The following is a 19064-nucleotide window of genomic DNA, read 5'->3' as shown; positions in this document are numbered from 1 at the left end:
AGGATTGCTGTTTGGTGATGACTGGATACAAAGTCTTAAGTGGCTTCATGAAATTTTGCCTAGGACTGGACTGTCTTTAACTGTGAAATGATGATTCTTCCTAACATCTCCTCAAAGGATACAAGAAAGTTGCTAGTAGACTGAGGGGTGGGAATCACTGAAATGGAAAATCTAGAATGACAGTGCTGGGGAAGAGAAAACTAGAACAGCTTAGTTGAAGAGAACCTTAACTGCATGTTGACGTTGCTTTATTTAGGCAATAGCTGTGTTCCTAAAAATCATGTATCAAGTTAGATGTGAGAGCTCTTCCCCAATGTTGATACCTGCCCACAAAATGTTCTCACCTGCCGAGTGTAAGAATCATTCTTAAAGCCAAATATTCAGTTCAAGGCACATACGTCATCTGCAGCTGTAAATCTGCATTTAATATTTCACAATTCCTGTAAGAGAGGCTAGTCAGGAGGGAAGCCCTCAAGTGTAAATCCCCACACTTACTGCTCATCAGCCACTTTCGCTATGTGAGATTAATTCAGTAGCTGGACCAGAACACACAGCTTGGGAATACAGAGGCCCAGGCCTCATGCAGACGTTTCCCACTCCCGTAACCGAACGTGCTGACCTGTGCTGATAGCTGCCTTCGTCCAGGTGGCAAATGCAGACACACGCTACGCTGCCTCCTTCAAACGAGTTCCTCATGTTAGGGGCAAAGGTCACAGCCAAACTCTGCCACTGACAGCCAGTGCCTTGGCCTGGAGCCTCTATGTGGATGCAGGCTTACGCCTCCTCAGTTCAGCTTCATCTACTAGACTGGCTTGGCCATTCACTTCAGATGTCTGTGAGCACAGGACTGCAGACTGAACTCTGACTCAAGTTCTTCCATTTGCCAAGCCCGAGGCCTTTTCTGGCTAACCAGCCCTCTCTGCGCCATCTTGTCTCCTGACTCCCACCCTCACCATTCACAGACCATCGCGACACAGAGGATGCCAAGTTCTTTTAGTAATTCACCAGCTCCATGCAGGGACATCACAGGGCTGCCCTCCATGAGCAGAGAAGGAGGGCTGCCTGGCAGAGCGTTTCACACTCCAGGTTAGCCAGAAAGAGCATCTTCATTTTTGTTTCCACACAACACTTCTCTGTGAGCCTGTTGGCCAACAAAGTGGCAGCCGATTGTTGGAGGAGCCAGCCAACCATCTTATCTAACTTCAGATTCTTCAGGGCTAGAATCTGTTCACCCCAGAGGCTTAGATGAAGCACATTTGCAGCTACTCGGGCAGATGGTCTCTGCAACAGGAAGGGAAGCTAAAGTTAGAACATCTGTTAATGCTGTCTCAACCCAAAGCCTGCTTTGTTAGTGAGGGTCTTCCTTTCTCTGGTCCCAACCCAGTTCTTCCTCTACCCTATCTCCTACTGATGCCCTTCACTCAGGTGACAAATACTGCCTGCCCCTCCCCGTGCTCCAAGCTTTTCCACATGTCCACCTCTGCATGGGGTAGCACGCATTGCTGAAATAGCCTTTCCCCCGGTGGAAAGCCCAGTGCCTCTTGTGCACAGCTATCTGGTCCCTTGTACCAGGTAAGTTGCCTCCTATCATTTCATAACTGGTTGCACCTGTTATTCTAACCTTCACTGTGCACCAAGATAGCCGGCCACGTAGAGAGAGCAGTTAACGGAGTGGCAGAACAGTGCTGGGACGCAGTTATGGCTCAGCTCTTTGCACTAAGCCTGCCCCTGAGCCAGCTGCCACTCCAATTATGGCTTCAGATAGGTCTGCCTATGCATTCCTTTATATCAATTTCACAACGTCCAGATCTGCTCTCAGGAGATGTTCTCCATCTCTCTCTCTCTGATCAGTTCTCAGCTGTTTCCATGCTACATCTCCATTAAACGTTTCTCAAAAATACATCCTTTTCTCTCTGAATAGCTTTTTTTTTTTTTTTTTTTTTTTGAGACAGAGTCTTGCACTGTCACCTAGGCCGGAGTGCTGTGGTGCGATCTTGGCTCACTGCAACCTGTCTCCCGGGTTCAAGTGATTCTCCTGCTTCAGCCTCCTGAGTAGCTGGAATTACAGGCATGTGCCACGGCACCTGGCTAATTTTTGTATTTTTATTACAGATGGGGTTTTACCACGTTGACCAGGCTGGTCTGGAACTCCTGGTCCCAAGTGATCTGCCCACCTCGGCCTCCCCAAGTGCTGGGATTATAGGCGTGAGCCACCGTGTCTGGCCTCTGAACAACTTTTTAAGCAACTAAAAAAGCCACAGGAGTCGAACTGCTGGGATTCTGACTACGATGTGACTAGCGCTCCTATCTACATTAAAATCTGTTTTTTGTTCTCCTGTAACTAGCCTTTACCTTCGTAACACAGAGGATCTGTCACTGTGGCTCTGGCCCAAACCTGACTTTCACTCTGGAACGAGAACAGAGGTTTCCATCCACACCATCCCCTCGAAGCCCAAGACAGCCTCACCTTGCTGGCCTCTCGCTGGAGCAGTGCCTTCACCAGCTGTCTCACGTCTGGAGGCACCGACTCGGGCAGTGCGGGTAGCTGAGCCTCTTGGTAGCTGCGGCTCTCAAGGTGGGCCTTGCCCTGGCTGTAGAAGGGATTGACAAGCCCGAAGATTTCATAGGCGATGGCTCCCACTGCCCAGGCATCAGCCTTGCTGTAGTCAATCACTGCCCTGGGGCCAGGACGGGCCGTGGACACCTGTTCAGAAGCAGTGGGTGAGACACCATGCTGCCCGCCTATCTAACCTTTTCATGTCCTGCACGTCACCTGATTCATGGGCTAATCTGAACTCTGTCCCAAGGAACCCGGAGCTTGAGTGAGCTGTGGCTCAGACTCAGAAGGGGTCTGCTTAGACCACCTGGTTTATGTGACAGGACTCACACTGCCCTGGAACATGAGGGAAAGTCGGAGGAAAGCGAAGTGGCAGGGAAAGAACTTGTGCCAAATTATGGATCAGAAAAGATGGAGGTGTTGGGTGATCACAGGCATCAAGTCTCCTTCTGCACTCTGTGGACGCGTGGGGGAAGGGCTGCCGATGGCGCATGACATGACTCGGGACTCACCTCCGGGGCCATCAGGCAGCCGTTTCCGCCTCGATCCACGTACCAGCTGCTGAAGGGCAACTGCAGGCCGATGCTCTCATCAGCCAGGCAGCAGCCAAAATCTGCGATCACCAGCCAGGGGCAGCCGTCTGGGAAGAAGCAAGCAAAGTGACCGATTCTCCTCCCCTCCTTCCCTCCAAGAGGCCCTCCTATGTCCCTACTAAATCCACCAGCAAGACATGGCTGACAGGGGCTAATGGCTCGGTGTTGGCCCAGGAGGCCAGCAAGGCCTGAGAGCTGATCAGAAGGGCCTGCTGTGTGAACACGGAAATGCCTCCAGGAAGTATGGGCTGCAAAATCCCCAGGCAAAGGACTGTGTAAGAGTGTGGCTCAATTTAGATCATGTTCTAGCAACTGGAGCTGTCCCCAAGACCAAAGCTAGAGCTACAGCTTGGTTCAAATGATCTCCAAGGGCCCTTTATGCCCCAAGAGTCTTTGATTTGAATTTGAAACCCCAAATCCAAACGTAAGAACCAGGTGCATTAAGAATCAGTTATTGGCCGGGCGCAGTGGCTCAAGCCTGTAATCCCAGCACTTTGGGAGGCCGAGATGGGTGGATCACGAGGTCAGGAGATCGAGACCATCCTGGTCTACACGGTGAAACCCCGTCTCTACTAAAAAATACAAAAAACTAGCCGGGCGAGATGGCGGGCGCCTGTAGTCCCAGCTACTCGGGAGGCTGAGGCAGGAGAATGGCATAAACCCAGGAGGCGGAACTTGCAGTGAGCCGAGATCGCGCCACTGCACTCTAGCCTGGGCGACAGAGACTCCGTCTCAAAAAAAAAAAAAAAAAAGAATCAGTTATTGCCAGGCATGGTGGCCTGTAATCCCAGCATTTTGGGGGGCCAAGGCGGATAGATTACCTGAGGTCAGGAGTTCAAGACCAGCCTGGCCAAGATGGTGAAACCCCCTTCTCTACTAAAAATACAAAAAAAACTAGCCAGGCATGGTGGTGTATGCCTGTAATTCCAGCTACTCGGGAGGCTGAGACAGGAGAATCACTTGAACCTGGGAGGTGGAAGCTGCAGTGAGCTGAGATGGTGCCACTGCACTCCATCCAGCCTGGGCAACAAAGCAAGACTCTGTCTCAATCAATCAATCAATCATGCCAGTTCCTCTAGTCAATTATTTTAAATCTTCCAGATCAAAAATGTATCAGATGTATGACTCTCCTTTACAATTTTCACAGGCAAGTGGCCATTCAGCTTCTACTTGAATGCTTCCAGTGGTGGGCAACTCATTTCCAAAGGCAATTGGGCTTACATTTGGACAGCTTTCATTGTTTGAAAGTTTTATTTACTTATTTTGAGACGGAGTCTCTCTCTGTCACCAGGCTGGAGTGCAGTGGCATAATCTCGGCTCACTATAACCTCCGCCTCCTGGGTTCAAGCAATTCTCCTGCCTCAACCTCCCGAGTAGCTGGGACTACAGGCATGTGCCACCACACCCAGCTAATTTTTGTATTTTTAGTAGAGATGGGGTTTCACCATGTTGGCCAGGATGGTCTCAATCTCTTGACCTGGTGATCCACCTGCCTCGGCCTCTCAAAGTGCTGGGATTACAGGTGTGAGCCACCACACCCGGCCAAAAATTATTTTATATAATGAGCTAAAGTCTACTTCTCTTTTACTTTATTAATTTTTTTTGACAGGATCTCACTCTGCTGCTCAGGCTGGAGTACAGTGGCACATTCATACCTCACTGCAGACTCTTAACTCCAAGGCTAAAGTGATCCTCTGACCTCAGCCTCCCAAGTAGCTGGGGCTACAGGTGCATGCCACCATGCCTGGCTAACTTTTTTTCTGGCTAATTTAAAACATATATATATATATATATATATATATATATATTTTTTTTTTTTTTTTTTTTTTTTTTTTGTAGAGAAGGGATCTCATTCTGTTTCCCAGGCTGGTCTTAAACTCCTGGCCTCAAGCAATCCTCCCACCCTAGCCTCCCAAAGTGTTGGGATTACAGGTGTGAGCCACTGTGCCTGGTCTCTTTATTTATCTAGGAAAACTTGCAGCACTGAGGTCCTTGTTCTTTAAGTGGGCAACAGAAAGGAACTTGGGAAGGGCTGTCTCTCTGCAAAGAGAGAACAAAAACCCCCGTTCTGAGGGAGAGATTGCTCACCTCTCATGTACAGAGCTAAATGAAGACATGACTTAGAAGACAAAACCAGAGAGGACCTAAGAGTCGGTCCTAAATGCTCCTGATCCACCCTCTAGGGCCCCTGGACAGCTCTGATGGTGCAGTAGGTTCCTACCTGGGTCCAGCTCCACAAGGATGTTGTCGGATTTCAGGTCTCTGTGCGCGATGCCCTGTTGAACCAGATGGTCCACGCCTTCCAGCAGCTGCAGCAGCATCATGGTGGCGAGGCGGGGGCTGGGTGTGTTCACGCGAAGGTACTGGCGCAGGGTACAGGGATAGCTGGTGGAGAGGGGACAGGGCCTCTGGCTACCACACATCGACAACTTCCAATACCTTTTTTTTTTTTTTTTGAGATGGAGTCTCACTCTGTTGCCAGGCTGGAGTGCAGTAGCATGATCTCAGCTCACTGCAACCTTCACCTTCTAGGTTCAAGCAATTCTCCTACCTCAGCCTCCCGAGTAGCTGGGATTACAGGTGCCCGCCACCGCACCAGGCTAATTTTTGTATTTTTAGTAGAGATGCAGTTTTGCCATGTTGGCCAGGCTGGTCTCAAATTCCTGACCTCAAGTGATCTACCCACCCTGGCCTCCCAAAGTGCTGGGATTACAGGCGTGAGTCACCATGCCTGGCCTCCTAATACCTTAATCACTGTTTGGGTTAGGTTGTTCCTCTCCCTCTTCTAGGAGCATTTTGACTCCCATTTTTCCCCAGCATCCCCCAGCATCCTTTCTGTTCTCTCCCACTCACCATCCTGAAATTAGGAAGTAAGGACTGGGGCTCCCTATGTTGAAAGTAACGGTGCAGATAATTATTTCCTTAAAATAAAACGCCCACTATAGCAAAGTTAGGGGATACAGAGGGTGAGGAAGGAGGACTGTTTTTATGTTAAAAACAGATAAGGCCAGCCAAAGAAAAGGTTAACAGTCAAATGGACCAAAATGACTAGGTGACAAGTATGTTCTGGATGAAGATGAGAGTTTGTTTCCATGAAAAATTGTCCCACAGGGAAAATGCTCTCCAGGGCAGATATGCTCCCTCTGCATAGCTTTTGTCTCCCGAAGGGTGATGACCCTGTTCTCCGAAACCCCCTGGTCAAGGTGCACATGGAGGGCAGGGACCACCTCCCCTTGGGAGATGTAGCAACTCCAAGGCCCTGCCGCATCACTGCCACTTACTTCTTCATAACGAGGAACAGCGTCCGGCCGTGGCCCAGGCCTTCAGGGTGGAGGCGTGGGGGCAGCACATCAGGGTAGTCAACCAGGGCCCCGGGTAGCAGCGGCACGGAAGAGGTGAAAGCGCGGAGAACCCGGATGATGTTGGGGTGAGGGGCTACTTGCTTGGGACCTCTCTTGGATTTTCTATTCAGCCAAGTGAGACAAACATATGAGGCCAGCATCAGATACAACACCTGGAAAGACAATAACCTAAGGCAACACCAACACTGGCACTGACATTCATTATTCACTTACTAGCAAATGTTTACCTTGCTATGTGCCAGGTACTGTACATGGTGTTGAACACATCTGATGACTCCCCTACCCATCCTTCAATCCATTTGTCCATCCATCCGTCCGTCCACCCATCCATCCTATCCATCCCAAGTGGCAGAACATAGGTGGAGACACCCTAGAATCAGACTGCCTAGGTTCCAGGTCTACCACTTGAGTCCTTGGCTGAGTTACAGTAGCCCCAATCTTATCCACAGTTTTGCTTTCTACAATTTCAGTTATCCACAGTCTAAGCATAGGTGAGTACAAGAAGATATTTAGAGAGAAGAGAGAGAGAGGCCACATGCACATAACTTTTATTACAGTATATTGTCATAATTATTCTATTTTATTAGTTATTATCTTTAATTTTTTACTGTGCCTAATTTATAAATTAAACTTTACCATAGGTATGTGTGTATAAGAAAAAACACAGGGGCCGGGCGTGGTGGCTCACGCCTGTAATCCCAGCACTTTGGGAGGCTGAGGCGGGTGGATCACAAGGTCAGGAGATCGAGACCATCCTGGCTAACACAGTGAAACCCCGTCTCTACTAAAAATACAAAAAAAAAAAAAAAAAAAAAAAAAAAAAAAAAAAAAAAAAAAAAATTAGCCTGGCGTGGTGGCGGGCGCCTGTAGTCCCAGCTACTTGGGAGGCTGAGGCAGGAGAATGGCGTGAACCCGGGAGGCGGAGCTTGCAGTGAGCCGGATCGCGCCACTGCACTCCAGCCTGGGCGACAGAGCGAGACTCCGTCTCAAAAACAAACAAACAAACAAACAAAAAAAACAAACAAAAAGAAAAAACACAGTATATATAAGGTCTGTTACTATCTGTGGCTTCAGGCATCCACTGGGGGTCTGTCTTGGAATGTGTCCCCTCTGTTCTTCTCTGGGCTCAATCTCCAGGGTGCAAGGGGAATGTGGTGTTAACACTCTGCATAAGGTTGTCAATGGGTGGAAGGCACTTAGAATCGTGTCTAGCACAGAGGAAGTCTCAGCTGATATTAGCTCTACTATTATTCATTCAACCAATACGCATTGTTTGCATGCTAAGTACCAGACATCATGCTGGAATGCTGTGGAACTATGGCACAGAACAAGACACAGTCCCTGTCCTCACAGATTTGCAGTCTATCAGGGGAGACAGACATTCATCAATAAGTAATCATGTGAGCTCCCTAAGAGCAAGGACTGTGCCTGAATTTTCTCCATTATTCCCAGTCTACTACAATAGTTGGCATGGAATATGGGTGTAATAAACCTTTGTTGAATGAGTGAATAGATCCAGAATAGTAGTGGTGGTGTCATCTGCCTGCCCTGGCTGTTCCTTCTCCTGTGGGGAGTGCCCCCCCACCCCCAAACCACAGCCCTGCTGAGGCACAGTGGCTAGATTTTGGATGGGGTGGCTCTGCCAGCTGTGTGCCAGCCCTGCCCTTCAGCCAAAGCCGGCTGACCCAAGGGGTCACTTGCCCCAAGGGCAATGAACCTACAGTGACACTCAAGACCCAGATGTTTGGACAAAGGGAAGGGAGGGAAGTAGATCCTCTCTTTGGGAGTGTGAGTGAAGGCATCCGCCAGTCTGCAGTGGAGAGGAAGCCACGAGACTTCACTGGGGCCATGAGGAGCCAGAGGTGAGCAGGCCAAAGGGAAGCAGGAACAGGAGATGCGAGGAAGAAACAGCATGCGGACAGTGGAACCATGTCCCCACAAGTTCAAGAAATCAGTAACTGGTGGAAATTCCTGCAGCTCACTCCTGTAATCCCAGCACTTTGGGAGGCTGAGGCAGGTGACTGCTTGAGCCCAGGAGTTCGAGGCCAGCCTGGGCAACATGGAGGAACCCTGTCTCTACAAAAACTACAAAAATTAGCTAGGCATGGTGGCATGTTCCTGTAGACCCAGCTACTTGGGAGGCTGAGGTGGGAGTATCACTTGAACCCAGGGAGGTTGAGGCTGCAGTGAGCCAAGATCACGCCACTGCACTCCAGCCTGGGCAACAGAATGAGACCCTGTCTCTGGAAAAAAAAAGAAAAGAAAATTTGAGTTTGTAGAAACCACTTTCTGAAAGCCTGAAACTCCCTCTGCTTATGAGATAAAAGAATTGGGTGAAATCAGTTGGAACCAATAAGGCCAACTACAGCTTGCACAGAACAAGTTTGCTGATGTCACAGCCTGAATTGCCACTGCACATTTCATACTCACTCCTCCCAAATCTGCACAGGGGACCTGTGAGTTGGCATGAAGAGATAACTGCGCATGTCCAAGGACTGTCCAAACTTCTTTCCTTCTACCAATCACCTGCTAATCTTAGAATCCACCCCTTAAACCTCCTCTAACAAAATTACTGCCTTAAAGCTAGCACAGGGAGACAGGGTTGAATTAGACTCCTGTCTCCATGTGAGTAGACTCACAATAGAAAGCTTAGCTTTTCTCAAAAATCCAGTGTCATTGCTTCTAGCACATCAGGCTAGAGCCCCCTTTGCTGCATAACAATGGTAGAGGGAAGTGAATGGGGCAGAGCCTAGACTGCGCTAGGGAGAGAGCAGGGTGCCAGCCTCTCCCAGCGCTGCGTGGTCCCCAGGCTGTGTGGCTGCAGTCCACGTGTGCCCACACACTGCTCCTGCTCTTGAGTCAACCTGAGTGGCCCCTGTTCTATGCAATCAAAGGAGCCAGAGCACTGTTTCCACCCTCAAGCCCCTGGGCGTCATGATCACAGCCCCAGGCTGTCAGGGCCCCAGCAGATTTCATGGGAGCTCAGGGGCAGAGGGCTATGGCTGTACTGGGGAGATATATGGCAGGGTTGGGGGTGTCTGAACTGAGACCTGAAATGTGGGTGGAGGGCAGCACAGGTGTAGCCAGCTGTACGCTCAGGAGATGGTCACAGAGGAGCCTGGCATGTTCGGGGAAGGAGCTATGAAGCCAGCCTAGTGGAGTGTAGAGTGCTGATGAGAAGGGTGAGAGATAAGGTGGGAGACACACTGAGAGGAGCAGGCTGCAAAGCGCCTTGAATCTCCCGGCCCCAGGACAGCAGAGGCTAGGAGGAAATGAACCCAGGGTGCTCTTGGGGAAGCTTTTCCCAAGGTGCACCAGCAGTTGAGGTAATGTACCTGCTGCCACAGCCATCCGGTCATTCAACAGGTATTTACTGAGCCCTGGGGGTATGCAGCAAACAAAGAGCGTGTACAGTACAGCTGGAGCAAAAACAACCAACAGAAAAAGACGTGTGATGTGAGGCTGGACAGTGAGAACTGCTAAAGGAACAAAGTCCCTGGAGAGGGACAGGGACTATGTCAGATGGGAGGTCTCGGCAGCAGACATCACGGTGTTCCCGGCAGCAGGACAGCGCCACGTCGGCCAGCTCCCACTCACACCACAAGAGGAGGCACTGAGGATCACGTTAGCCCCAAAGCAGCTGACCTTCAGGTGTCTACTTTCTCCACAAAGGCCTCAGGAGGAGAAGAAGCCACCTGAGCAGCTGACTCCACCAGCCTGCAGGGACTCTAGTCACACTGGACCCCTCCAAACCATGGAAGGGGTTTTCCATGTCCATTCCCTTAATTTCATACTTCTGCCTTCCTGCTTCCGACAGAACGAAGATCTGTAAACCAGCGCTCCAGTAAATCACCAAAAATGCAGCGACCCACCTCTTCTTGGTGGGCTACAAATACATATACATATATTTTCGAGACAGGGTCTCACTCGCTCGCCCGGGCTGGAGTGCAGTGGCATGATCTTGGTTCACTGGAGCCTCAACCTCCCTGGGCTCAAATGATCCTCCCGCCTCAGCCTCCTGAGTAGCTGGGACCACAGGCATGTGCCACCAAGCCTGGCTAAAATATTTTATATTTTTTGTAGAGGCAGGGTTTCACCATGTTGCCCAGGCTGCTCTTGAACTCCTGGGCTCAAGTGATCTGCCTGCCTTGGCCTTCCAAAGTGCTGGGATTAAAGGCGTGTGCCAGGCTGTAAACATTAAGGTGGGCACAGTACCTCCTCCGTCATAGCCTGTGCATCAGTCCTCACCACCTGTGTACATGGGCTTTTCTGGGCTGGAAGTGTAGCTGCTGTTCATTTGCTCTTCCCTCTGCTGGGAATGCCTCTTCCCTACTCCTCTGCCCAAGTAATGCCAATTAATCCTTCACAAGGTGGCACAAACTTTCCCTTTGAGAAGTCTTTCTGAGCAGCCCCTCCTCTGCAGCACACGCCTCCACTGGGCTTCCTCAGCCCGAGCATACTCAATTCCGAGCATACTCAGTTCTAGCACTTACACCCTGGGCCCTCTGCTGCCACACTGAGAGCTCTGGGCCAACAGACCACTTTTTGTGTTTTAAAAAATCTCTTAACACCATCAGTGCACATAACTATTGGTGAAACGAGTGTTCCCTCCGCTGGGGACAGAGTTCAGTTTATTCCGATAGGTGGCGCTCTACCCGTGCATTTCTTAGGAGGAATCAGAGAACCGCGATCAATCATGCAACACTGTGAATTGGGCCTTTTTGGGTGGCCTTCTCTCCCCTGCTCCCATGTGAATTACGCATGAGCATCATCATCTGGGGTCAGATCACCTGCAATCTTTCCCAAGTGAAATTATCCACTAACTGAAAATCCATCACCATCATTAAGCCTTTATTATCTACTATCATGTCAGACACTATACCAGGTGCTGATGACACAAGTGATGGATGAAGATGCTCTCAAAGAAGCCCCAGTCAGTCCGGCAGGCAGAGGGCACTGACCTGTAAGTGACTGCTCCATACTCCCCGGCCAAGGCCACTCGGCTCGCTGGGACCAGCTCCTGGCTCATTGTGTTCAAGATAGCTTCGCTGGAGGAACCTGCCTGGAACACCCACAAGGAACCCAGGGTTACACAGGCTGGAGCAGAACAGTAAGTTCCTTGTAAGCCCTGCCTGTAACCTGGAGCAGGCCAGCTGCTCTGACCTTCGAGATAAGATGACCTCTCTTAAGTGGTAGGCTGAGACAAGCTACTCCTGGGAGACAGACAGAGGTACCATTCACGCCAACTCAGAGGATGCTTCACGCTCCTCAAACTCTTGCAGCCTAGGTGCCAGGGCTGGAGGAGATGCCAAGGTGATCAGGGTATGGGGTGCTGCTTCCTGCCATCGGTGCCTCTGGTCCCCACCAGTTTGAAATTGACCACTGGATCAGTAACTCATTCTGCAGGCTCCCTTCACCAGCCAGGCCAGAGCCTGACATGCTCCACCCTGGGTGAAGTTGTACTGAATCATGGAACAGCCTTCCTCCATCTTCCACAATGAACAGACAAAACCCAAAGAGTGGGGAAAGCACCTTATTGTCTTCATTGTATTAGGAAGGGCTCTCAGGACATATGAAACCTGTATCAAGAAGATCCTGTAAGAATGAACAATCTTGTAGCTTCTGTGAATGCAACAGCTGTCATGCCCCAACCAGTGCATGTTTTGATGCTAAGACTGGATGTTTCGCAGGCAAAGGATTTGGCTGCTTGTTAGCTATTAACCCAATAACCTTCATTCCCCAAATCAGAACAAGAAACTGCATCCTCTAGGGCCCACCATGAACAGCTGTGGCCACTTCCCACCTCGGCCTTGAATGGATGGGCCCAAGGATGGGCAGGAGACAGAGCATCGGGTCTTGATACATTTTTAAAGCCCACCTAGCAATGGCAAGGTAAATAAATTAAGTGGACAGAAATTGTTTTCGTGGGGGAAAAATACTCTTCAATTTCCCAAAGCCTTGAGTCCTTCCAAGAGTTGAGAGCAGGGAGTTGACAGGCAAGCCTCTGAGCTGGAGGTGGGCTTGCAGAGTAAGCTTAAAGGAAAGAGATCCAGTTCCCCCTCTCCAGTGAGGCAGGTTACAGGAAGGAGGGGATGGTGAACTGACCAATTAGGGTAGAAACCAGTGGTTTAGGCCCTTGTTACTCGAAGTGTGGTTGACAGAGCAGTGGCATTGGTATCATGTGGGAGCTTACTGGGAAGGCAGAATCTCAGGCCCCACCCCTGACCTGCTGAATCAGAATCTACCTTTGGGTTTTTCTGTTTTTTTTTTTTTTTTTGAGACAGGGTCTCACTCTGTTACCCAGGCTGGAGTGTAGTACTACAGTCTTAGATCACTGCAGCCTCTGCCTCTTGGACTCAAGTGATCCTCCCACTTCAGCTACCAGCCACCCAAGTAGCTAAGACTACAGGTACAAGCTGTCACACCTGGCTAATTTTTGTATTTTTCATAGAGATGGGGTTTCATCATGTTGCCCAGGCTGGTCTCGAACTCCTGAGCTCAAGTGATTGGCCTCCCAAAGTGCTGGGATTACAGGCGTGGTCCACCATACCTGGCCAGAATCTACCTTTGAACGTAATCCCTGGGTGATCTGTGGACAGAATACAATTTGAAACATTCTGGTCTACTTCTGTGTAACAGGGGGAGGCAGCCTGACTATACAACAGGCACCTTTTCCGTGAATAATCTGTCTTTTCCTACCTACTTCCCGGAAAAAAATCCTCACCAGGCTCACTAAGATGGGCATTTTGAGAACATCTCCTTTAAAGATGAAAGGCGCCGGGCACGGTGGCTCAAGCCTGTAATCCCAGCACTTTGGGAGGCCGAGACGGGCGGATCACGAGGTCAGGAGATCGAGACCATCCTGGCTAACACGGTGAAACCCCGTCTCTACTGAAAAAAACACAAAAAACTAGCCGGGCGAGGTGGCGGGCGCCTGTAGTCCCAGCTAACTGGGAGGCTGAGGCAGGAGAATGGTGTAAACCCGGGAGGTGGAGCTTGCAGTGAGCTGAGATCCGGCCACTGCACTCCAGCCTGGGCGACAGAGCGAGACTCTGTCTCAAAAAAAAAAAAAAATAAATAAAAATAAAAAAAAAGATGAAAGGCCTGGTGCTTACCGAGATGTTCCACATCATCTTGATGGCCAAGGGGAAGGCAGGGGCCCCCAGAGCTTGCTCCTGCTCTTCTCCTGGTGCACTGGTACCTCGGCCTCTCCCTGGAAGTGACCCGGTGCTCTTTGTCACCTCCAGGTTCTGGGGCAATGTAGGCATGGTGGCTTCATACACAGCAGCACTGCAGCCCTTGCCAATGGACTGCCCTATCAGATACTCCTCCAGCCGAAAGCCCTGCCAGCGTCTCGTCTCCAACGGGTCAGGCCCTGGCTTGCTTTTCTGGGTAAAAATTGCCTGTGAGGAAAAAAGAATGCACTGTGAGCCAGGGAGCCTAGGAAGGCCCAAGAAAAGGGAAACGGGAGGCAGAGAGAGGTGCAGCGAGGCATGGTCCGCACCGACCAGATCAATAAACCAGAAAAACAACCCAACCGGGTTCTACTGCTCAGCCTGGGTCCAGGCCATCTTCTTTCTCATTATTCAGAATGATTTTTCTCAAACTCTGTTGCTTCACTGTGATCACAATACTCAATGATCTGAGAGGTCAGAAACCCCGCGTCCTATAGCCAGTGCACCTCTCCTTTGCTGCCTTCACTCTCCAGCAGAGCTCTGGAGGTGTCTGATTATGGAGACAGCTCGCTCTCCAAAGACCTTGGCAGACAGCTCCTGGGCAACTAGCAGGAGTGTGTGATCCACAGTGATCTCCGAGGGTCTGGCAGGCAAGTGGGTGAGATCAGGCGCATCCCCAGAGCAGAGGGATTCAGTCCTGTCTTTTGTCTCTGCCTCTAAAAGCTCCGATGGGGCTACTCTGTCCAGAAAGGTAACAAGAGTACAAGAGTTCAGACAGAAATGGATGGAGGTGCAGGTGCTGGGGGTAGTCCTGCACTGGGAAAGAGGCCATGTGACAAAAATCTGGGTCTTCCCCAGCTTCAGGCAGTGGTGATGTCACTCTTCCAGTCACCCACGCTCCACTTTCCCTCTCAAATGGTCTGATCTGCTGAGCTCTTCCTTTCCAAGGTTAGTCACCCCTAGGTGCCAGGCACAGCTCTGCATATGTCCCTTGGTCGTAGCCTACCAGGCACCATCTCGTGCCTTCCATGCTCTGAGCCACATCAAAATACATTGCTTTCATGTGTCACTCAGCTGTTCACCAGACTGTCCAGGATCTTATCTGTGTTCTGGCTGCTGCCAGGCTGGTCTGCACACTGCCTGCACTCATCCTTTGGGTGCCTCTCTCTGAAAGCTGCTCACAGCATCCTTCCAGCCCGTTTCTATAGTATTGCTCTGTCTGGCTCATCCCTGCTCGGCCATCAAGCCCAGCTCAAGCTCCTCCTTCCTCTGTGACCAGCCCTGATGACCCAGCTCATAGCAACTTTCCTTCTAGAGGGTTCCTAAAGCACCTGATATCTGTAAGCAACTTAACCTTGCACTATAACTTTGAACTTTTTTAAAAAAATGAAAGTCCAGGCCGGGCGCAGTGGCTCACGCCTGTAATCCCAGCACTTTGGGAGGCCGAGGCAGGCAGATCATGAAGTCAGGAGTTCGAGACCAGTCTGGCCAACATAGTGAAACCCCATCTCTACTAAAAATAGAAAAAATTAGCCGGGTGTGATGGTGTGCACCTGTAATCCCAGCTACTCGGGAGGCTGAGGCAGGAGAATTGCGTGAACCCGGAAGGCAGAGGGTGCAGTGAGCCGAGATAGTGCCACTGCACTCCAGCCTGGACGACAGTGTGAGACTCCATATCAAAAAAAGAAAAAAGAAAAAAGAAAATCCATCTTCCCTTATAAACTCCATGGAGCAGAAGCAACATGTGTTTGTGTGAGTGTGTGTATATATATAAAATATATATCCACATTATATATAACATATACTATATAATACTATATGTAACATATAGTATACATAACATATATACACATATTATATGTTATATATACACATTATACACATACTTTTATAAGATAAATTTTTAGAGCTTGCTACTAGCACACTCCTGCTAGTTGCCCAGGCTGGGGTGCAGTGGTGCAACTATAGCTCACTGCAGCCTCAAACTCCTGGGCTCAAGCAATCCTCCCACCTCAGCCTCCCAAGTAGCTGGGACTATCCGCACATGCCACCATGCCTAGCTAATGTTTTAATATTTTGTGGGAACAAGGTCTCACTATGTTGTCCCAGCTGGGCTTCAACTCCTGAACTCAAGAGATTCTCTCACCTTGGCCTCCCAAAGTGCTAGCATTACAGGCATGAGTCACCATGCCTGGCTTCAGAATTTTTTAAATGTGAAATTAATTCCAGCAAAAGTAGCCAGTGAAAACAACTTTTTTTCCCCCAAGACGGAGTCTTGCTCTGTCACCCAGGATGGAGTGCAGTGGCGCGATCTCGGCTCACTGCAACCTCCGCGTCCCAGGTTCAAGGAATTCTCCTGCCTCAGCCTCCCACGTAGCTGGGATTACAGGCGCCCACCACTGCGCCCGGGTAATTCTTGTATTTTTAGTAGAGACAGAGTTCCGCCATGTTGGCCAGGCTGGTCTCGAACTCCTGACCTCGTGATCCGCCTGCCTCAGCCTCCCAAAGTGCTGGGATTACAGGCATGAGCCACTGTGCCTGGCCCCCCAAAATTTTTTTTTAATGTGAAATTGATAACTAATAACATTTTCAGGCATAGGAGGGTGAGGTGTGTGAAGAGGGTGCGTGAATGGTAAGTTTAGGAGGATCAATCTCCTCAGTTAAAAAAGCCTCTTTAGTTTTAAGCAGGATTGGTCAAATTTCCCATCCTTAGCTTCTGCCAGTTAAGCTGTGGCAAAAGACAAGGTCAGGGGCTGGGGACTAGGCCAGATGTCACCTGTCACCCCAAACTGGCCAGAGCTCAAACATGAGACAGTGGTGATGAGCAATAAAAACCGGGCTGGAAACCAGGAAACCCAGGAGCCACTGCTTGACCCTAACAGCTGTGTCCTTGGGCAAGTCACTCCCTCTTCCACCACCTCAGCCCTAACCTAAAAAATGCAGGGGCTCTGCTAATTTAGTGAGTGGCTCCACACCCCAGGAAGAAGAGTGACCTCCCTGGAAGAAGGTGGAATTCTGCCAGCGGCCAGGCTTCAGACCTGAACTGCACCTCTGGCTCCTCCCTGGCTCTCCAGCCTGCCCGCCTACTCTGCGGCTTTTAGACTTTGCTAATCTCCATAGGGAGCCAGGTCCTCAAAATAAATCTGCCTCTAAATAGACACCTCCTATTGGTTCCGTTTGGAGAATCCTCACTAATACAGACTTTGGTTGGGCAAAAACAGAAGTCTTGTGCTATTTTAAGCATTTAAAGAGCCTAAGAACCCTTGTGTATCCAGTCAGCAGGGATAACTCTACACAGGTAACTAAAATGTCAGGTCTGTTTTTCTCGCCGTTCATAGTTTTTACTGCGGTTTCAGCTCTGTCACTACTAATCCTTTGGTTAAACCGTGGAGGCAGCCTGGCTCAGTGGTTAAGAGCATTGTCTTTTATTAGCTGTGTGACTTTGAGCAAGTCCCTTCACCTGAGGATTTTCCTTCTCCATAAATTAGGGACAACAACTACCTCAAAGGGATAGGAATGTTATGATTTACTTGTCAGTGCATTTTAGAAAATTAACACAAAGCGTTTTGCTGTGCTGCGACTGGAGCTGCAATCGGCAGCAGGTCTTCATTTGAGGAAGGGAAACATTAAAACAAATGGGAGGTGCTCGCTTTATTTATAGCAGCCGATCAGTAATGGTGAAACAGATGCGCTTTAATGCCCCTCTCCCCGCCCTACTCCGGCCGAAGCCTCGGCCCTCGACCGGCCCAGGGCCCCGCCTCCACACCTAGCCCTGCCCCTGGCCGCATGCCCCGTCCCCGCCCGGCTCAGGACCCGACCCCGCGCTTAGCTCCGTCCTCCGCCCGGCTTAGGACCCGGCCCCGCTCACCTGGATCTCCTGACAGGCCGAGACCGCCCGTCGGCTCTCCGCCTGCTTCTCCTCGATGAGGCCCAGCCCTAGCCCCAAGGCCAGAAAGACTGCCCGGCCGCAAGGGCCCGCGCAGCCCCAGGCCCGCACCACGAACTGCCGCTGCAACCGCGCCGCCAGCCCGGCCACCGACTGGCGAAAGAAGCGGAGGCGGTTGGGGAGCCCGAGACCGACCCTGCGAGGCTCCGCGCCCGGTCCTGCGGCCCAGCCCGGACGTTCCCCGCGCACACAGCCAGCCGCCGGGCCCGGCCGCCCCAAGCCGTAGGCCCGGCCCGGCTTGCCGGTGAAGCGCAGCAGCAGCTCTCGACCCAGCTGCAGGCCGCGGCCCAGCGCCTGTCGCACAGCCATGGTGGCGCCGCGGCCCGCTGTCCCCGCCGCCGCTGCCGCCACCACCGGCGTCCCCCGCCGGTCACAACAAAACTTCGGGGTGACGCCTCTGCGCAGGCGCAGGCGCTGGTGGGCGGGGCCGGCCCCCGCGGCAGTTCCCCGACTCGGCGCGCGGGGGCGCTATGCTCGCACTGGCGTCTCTAGCAGTGACTTTCCCTTTGCACTTTGGACCCGCTTGGAGGGCTTGCCGGTTCAGGCAGGTCCTGCATGTGAACAGCACTGGTCCTGGGCAAAATCGAGAAGTCGAGAAGGGAAGCTGATATTATTGCCATCTACCATGCCAGACCCTTTACGTCTTTTAATTTATTTAACAGCTCCACCAAAAAGATAAAAATGCCGTTTTTATAGATGAGAAAACCGAAGCATAGCAAGGGCAGCGTTCGAGGTCTCGTGCAGGTACCTAGCAGAGCTGAGGCTAAAGTTCACGTTGTCCTAACTGTTGAATGCTTGCCCTCCTCGATGCCGTTAGGCTGCAGTATGTGTCCTCAGGCTCGGGGGTTTTGAAGACCCCAAGAGAAATCTCACCCAAAGGACACAATTTGTGAATGAGTGTGCTGAGGTCCCAAGATAGCAGCTTGCCCAAAGCCACACCATTTGTTTAATGGCATACGCCTGCTCACCACAGAACAAACACACACACACACGCAGGCACATTACTGAAACAGTTTGCTGACAGAGTTGTTCACCTGTCCCCTGGCCAAGGGTCCACCCCATAGCCAAGTAAGCCCAGAGGACAGAACTCTTCAGACAAAGAATCCCCCCTTCAGCAACAGCTCCTATGTACATGACTTTTTGAATTCATATTTAAGGAGAAAGGAATTTATGAACAGAAGCCATAGTCTCGGGCTTCAGCGGCAGGGAGACAAGATGGTGGATCCCCAAACCATTACCCCCAAGACCCAGGGCCTATATGCTATAGGAAAGGAATGTGAAGGACATTTGAAGTCAGTCCCCCAGGGAAAGGCAAGAATGCTGTGTGAATCTGCCTAAGGGCAGGATTTATGGTAAGTACATGCTTTTACACAAGGAACAATAGAGAAACTGGAAATCTTAGAGGCCTTCCTGAAAGCTGGTTATTCAGAA

General features: G+C 50.8%; 1 protein-coding gene across 1 annotated transcript; it reads right to left on the bottom strand.

Annotated features, from left to right (window-relative positions):
- Window positions 1-212: 212 nt before the first annotated feature.
- PINK1 (PTEN induced kinase 1) lies at window positions 213-18029 on the bottom strand. The gene is made up of 8 exons (XM_010364328.1): window positions 17556-18029; window positions 13628-13915; window positions 11474-11574; window positions 6432-6614; window positions 5372-5535; window positions 3070-3197; window positions 2468-2704; window positions 213-1281 (listed from the first exon to the last, which is right to left on the bottom strand). The coding sequence occupies exons 1-8, from the start codon at window positions 17940-17942 to the stop codon at window positions 1024-1026; spliced, it is 1746 nt and encodes a 581-aa protein (XP_010362630.1). The 5' UTR covers window positions 17943-18029; the 3' UTR covers window positions 213-1023.
- Between the last annotated feature and the right edge of the window lie 1035 nt (window positions 18030-19064).

The sequence above is a fragment of the Rhinopithecus roxellana genome, chromosome 12 (assembly GCF_007565055.1).
Source record: "Rhinopithecus roxellana isolate Shanxi Qingling chromosome 12, ASM756505v1, whole genome shotgun sequence".
Lineage (NCBI taxonomy): Eukaryota > Metazoa > Chordata > Mammalia > Primates > Cercopithecidae > Rhinopithecus > Rhinopithecus roxellana.
This window is presented reverse-complemented; position numbering and strand designations above follow the sequence as displayed.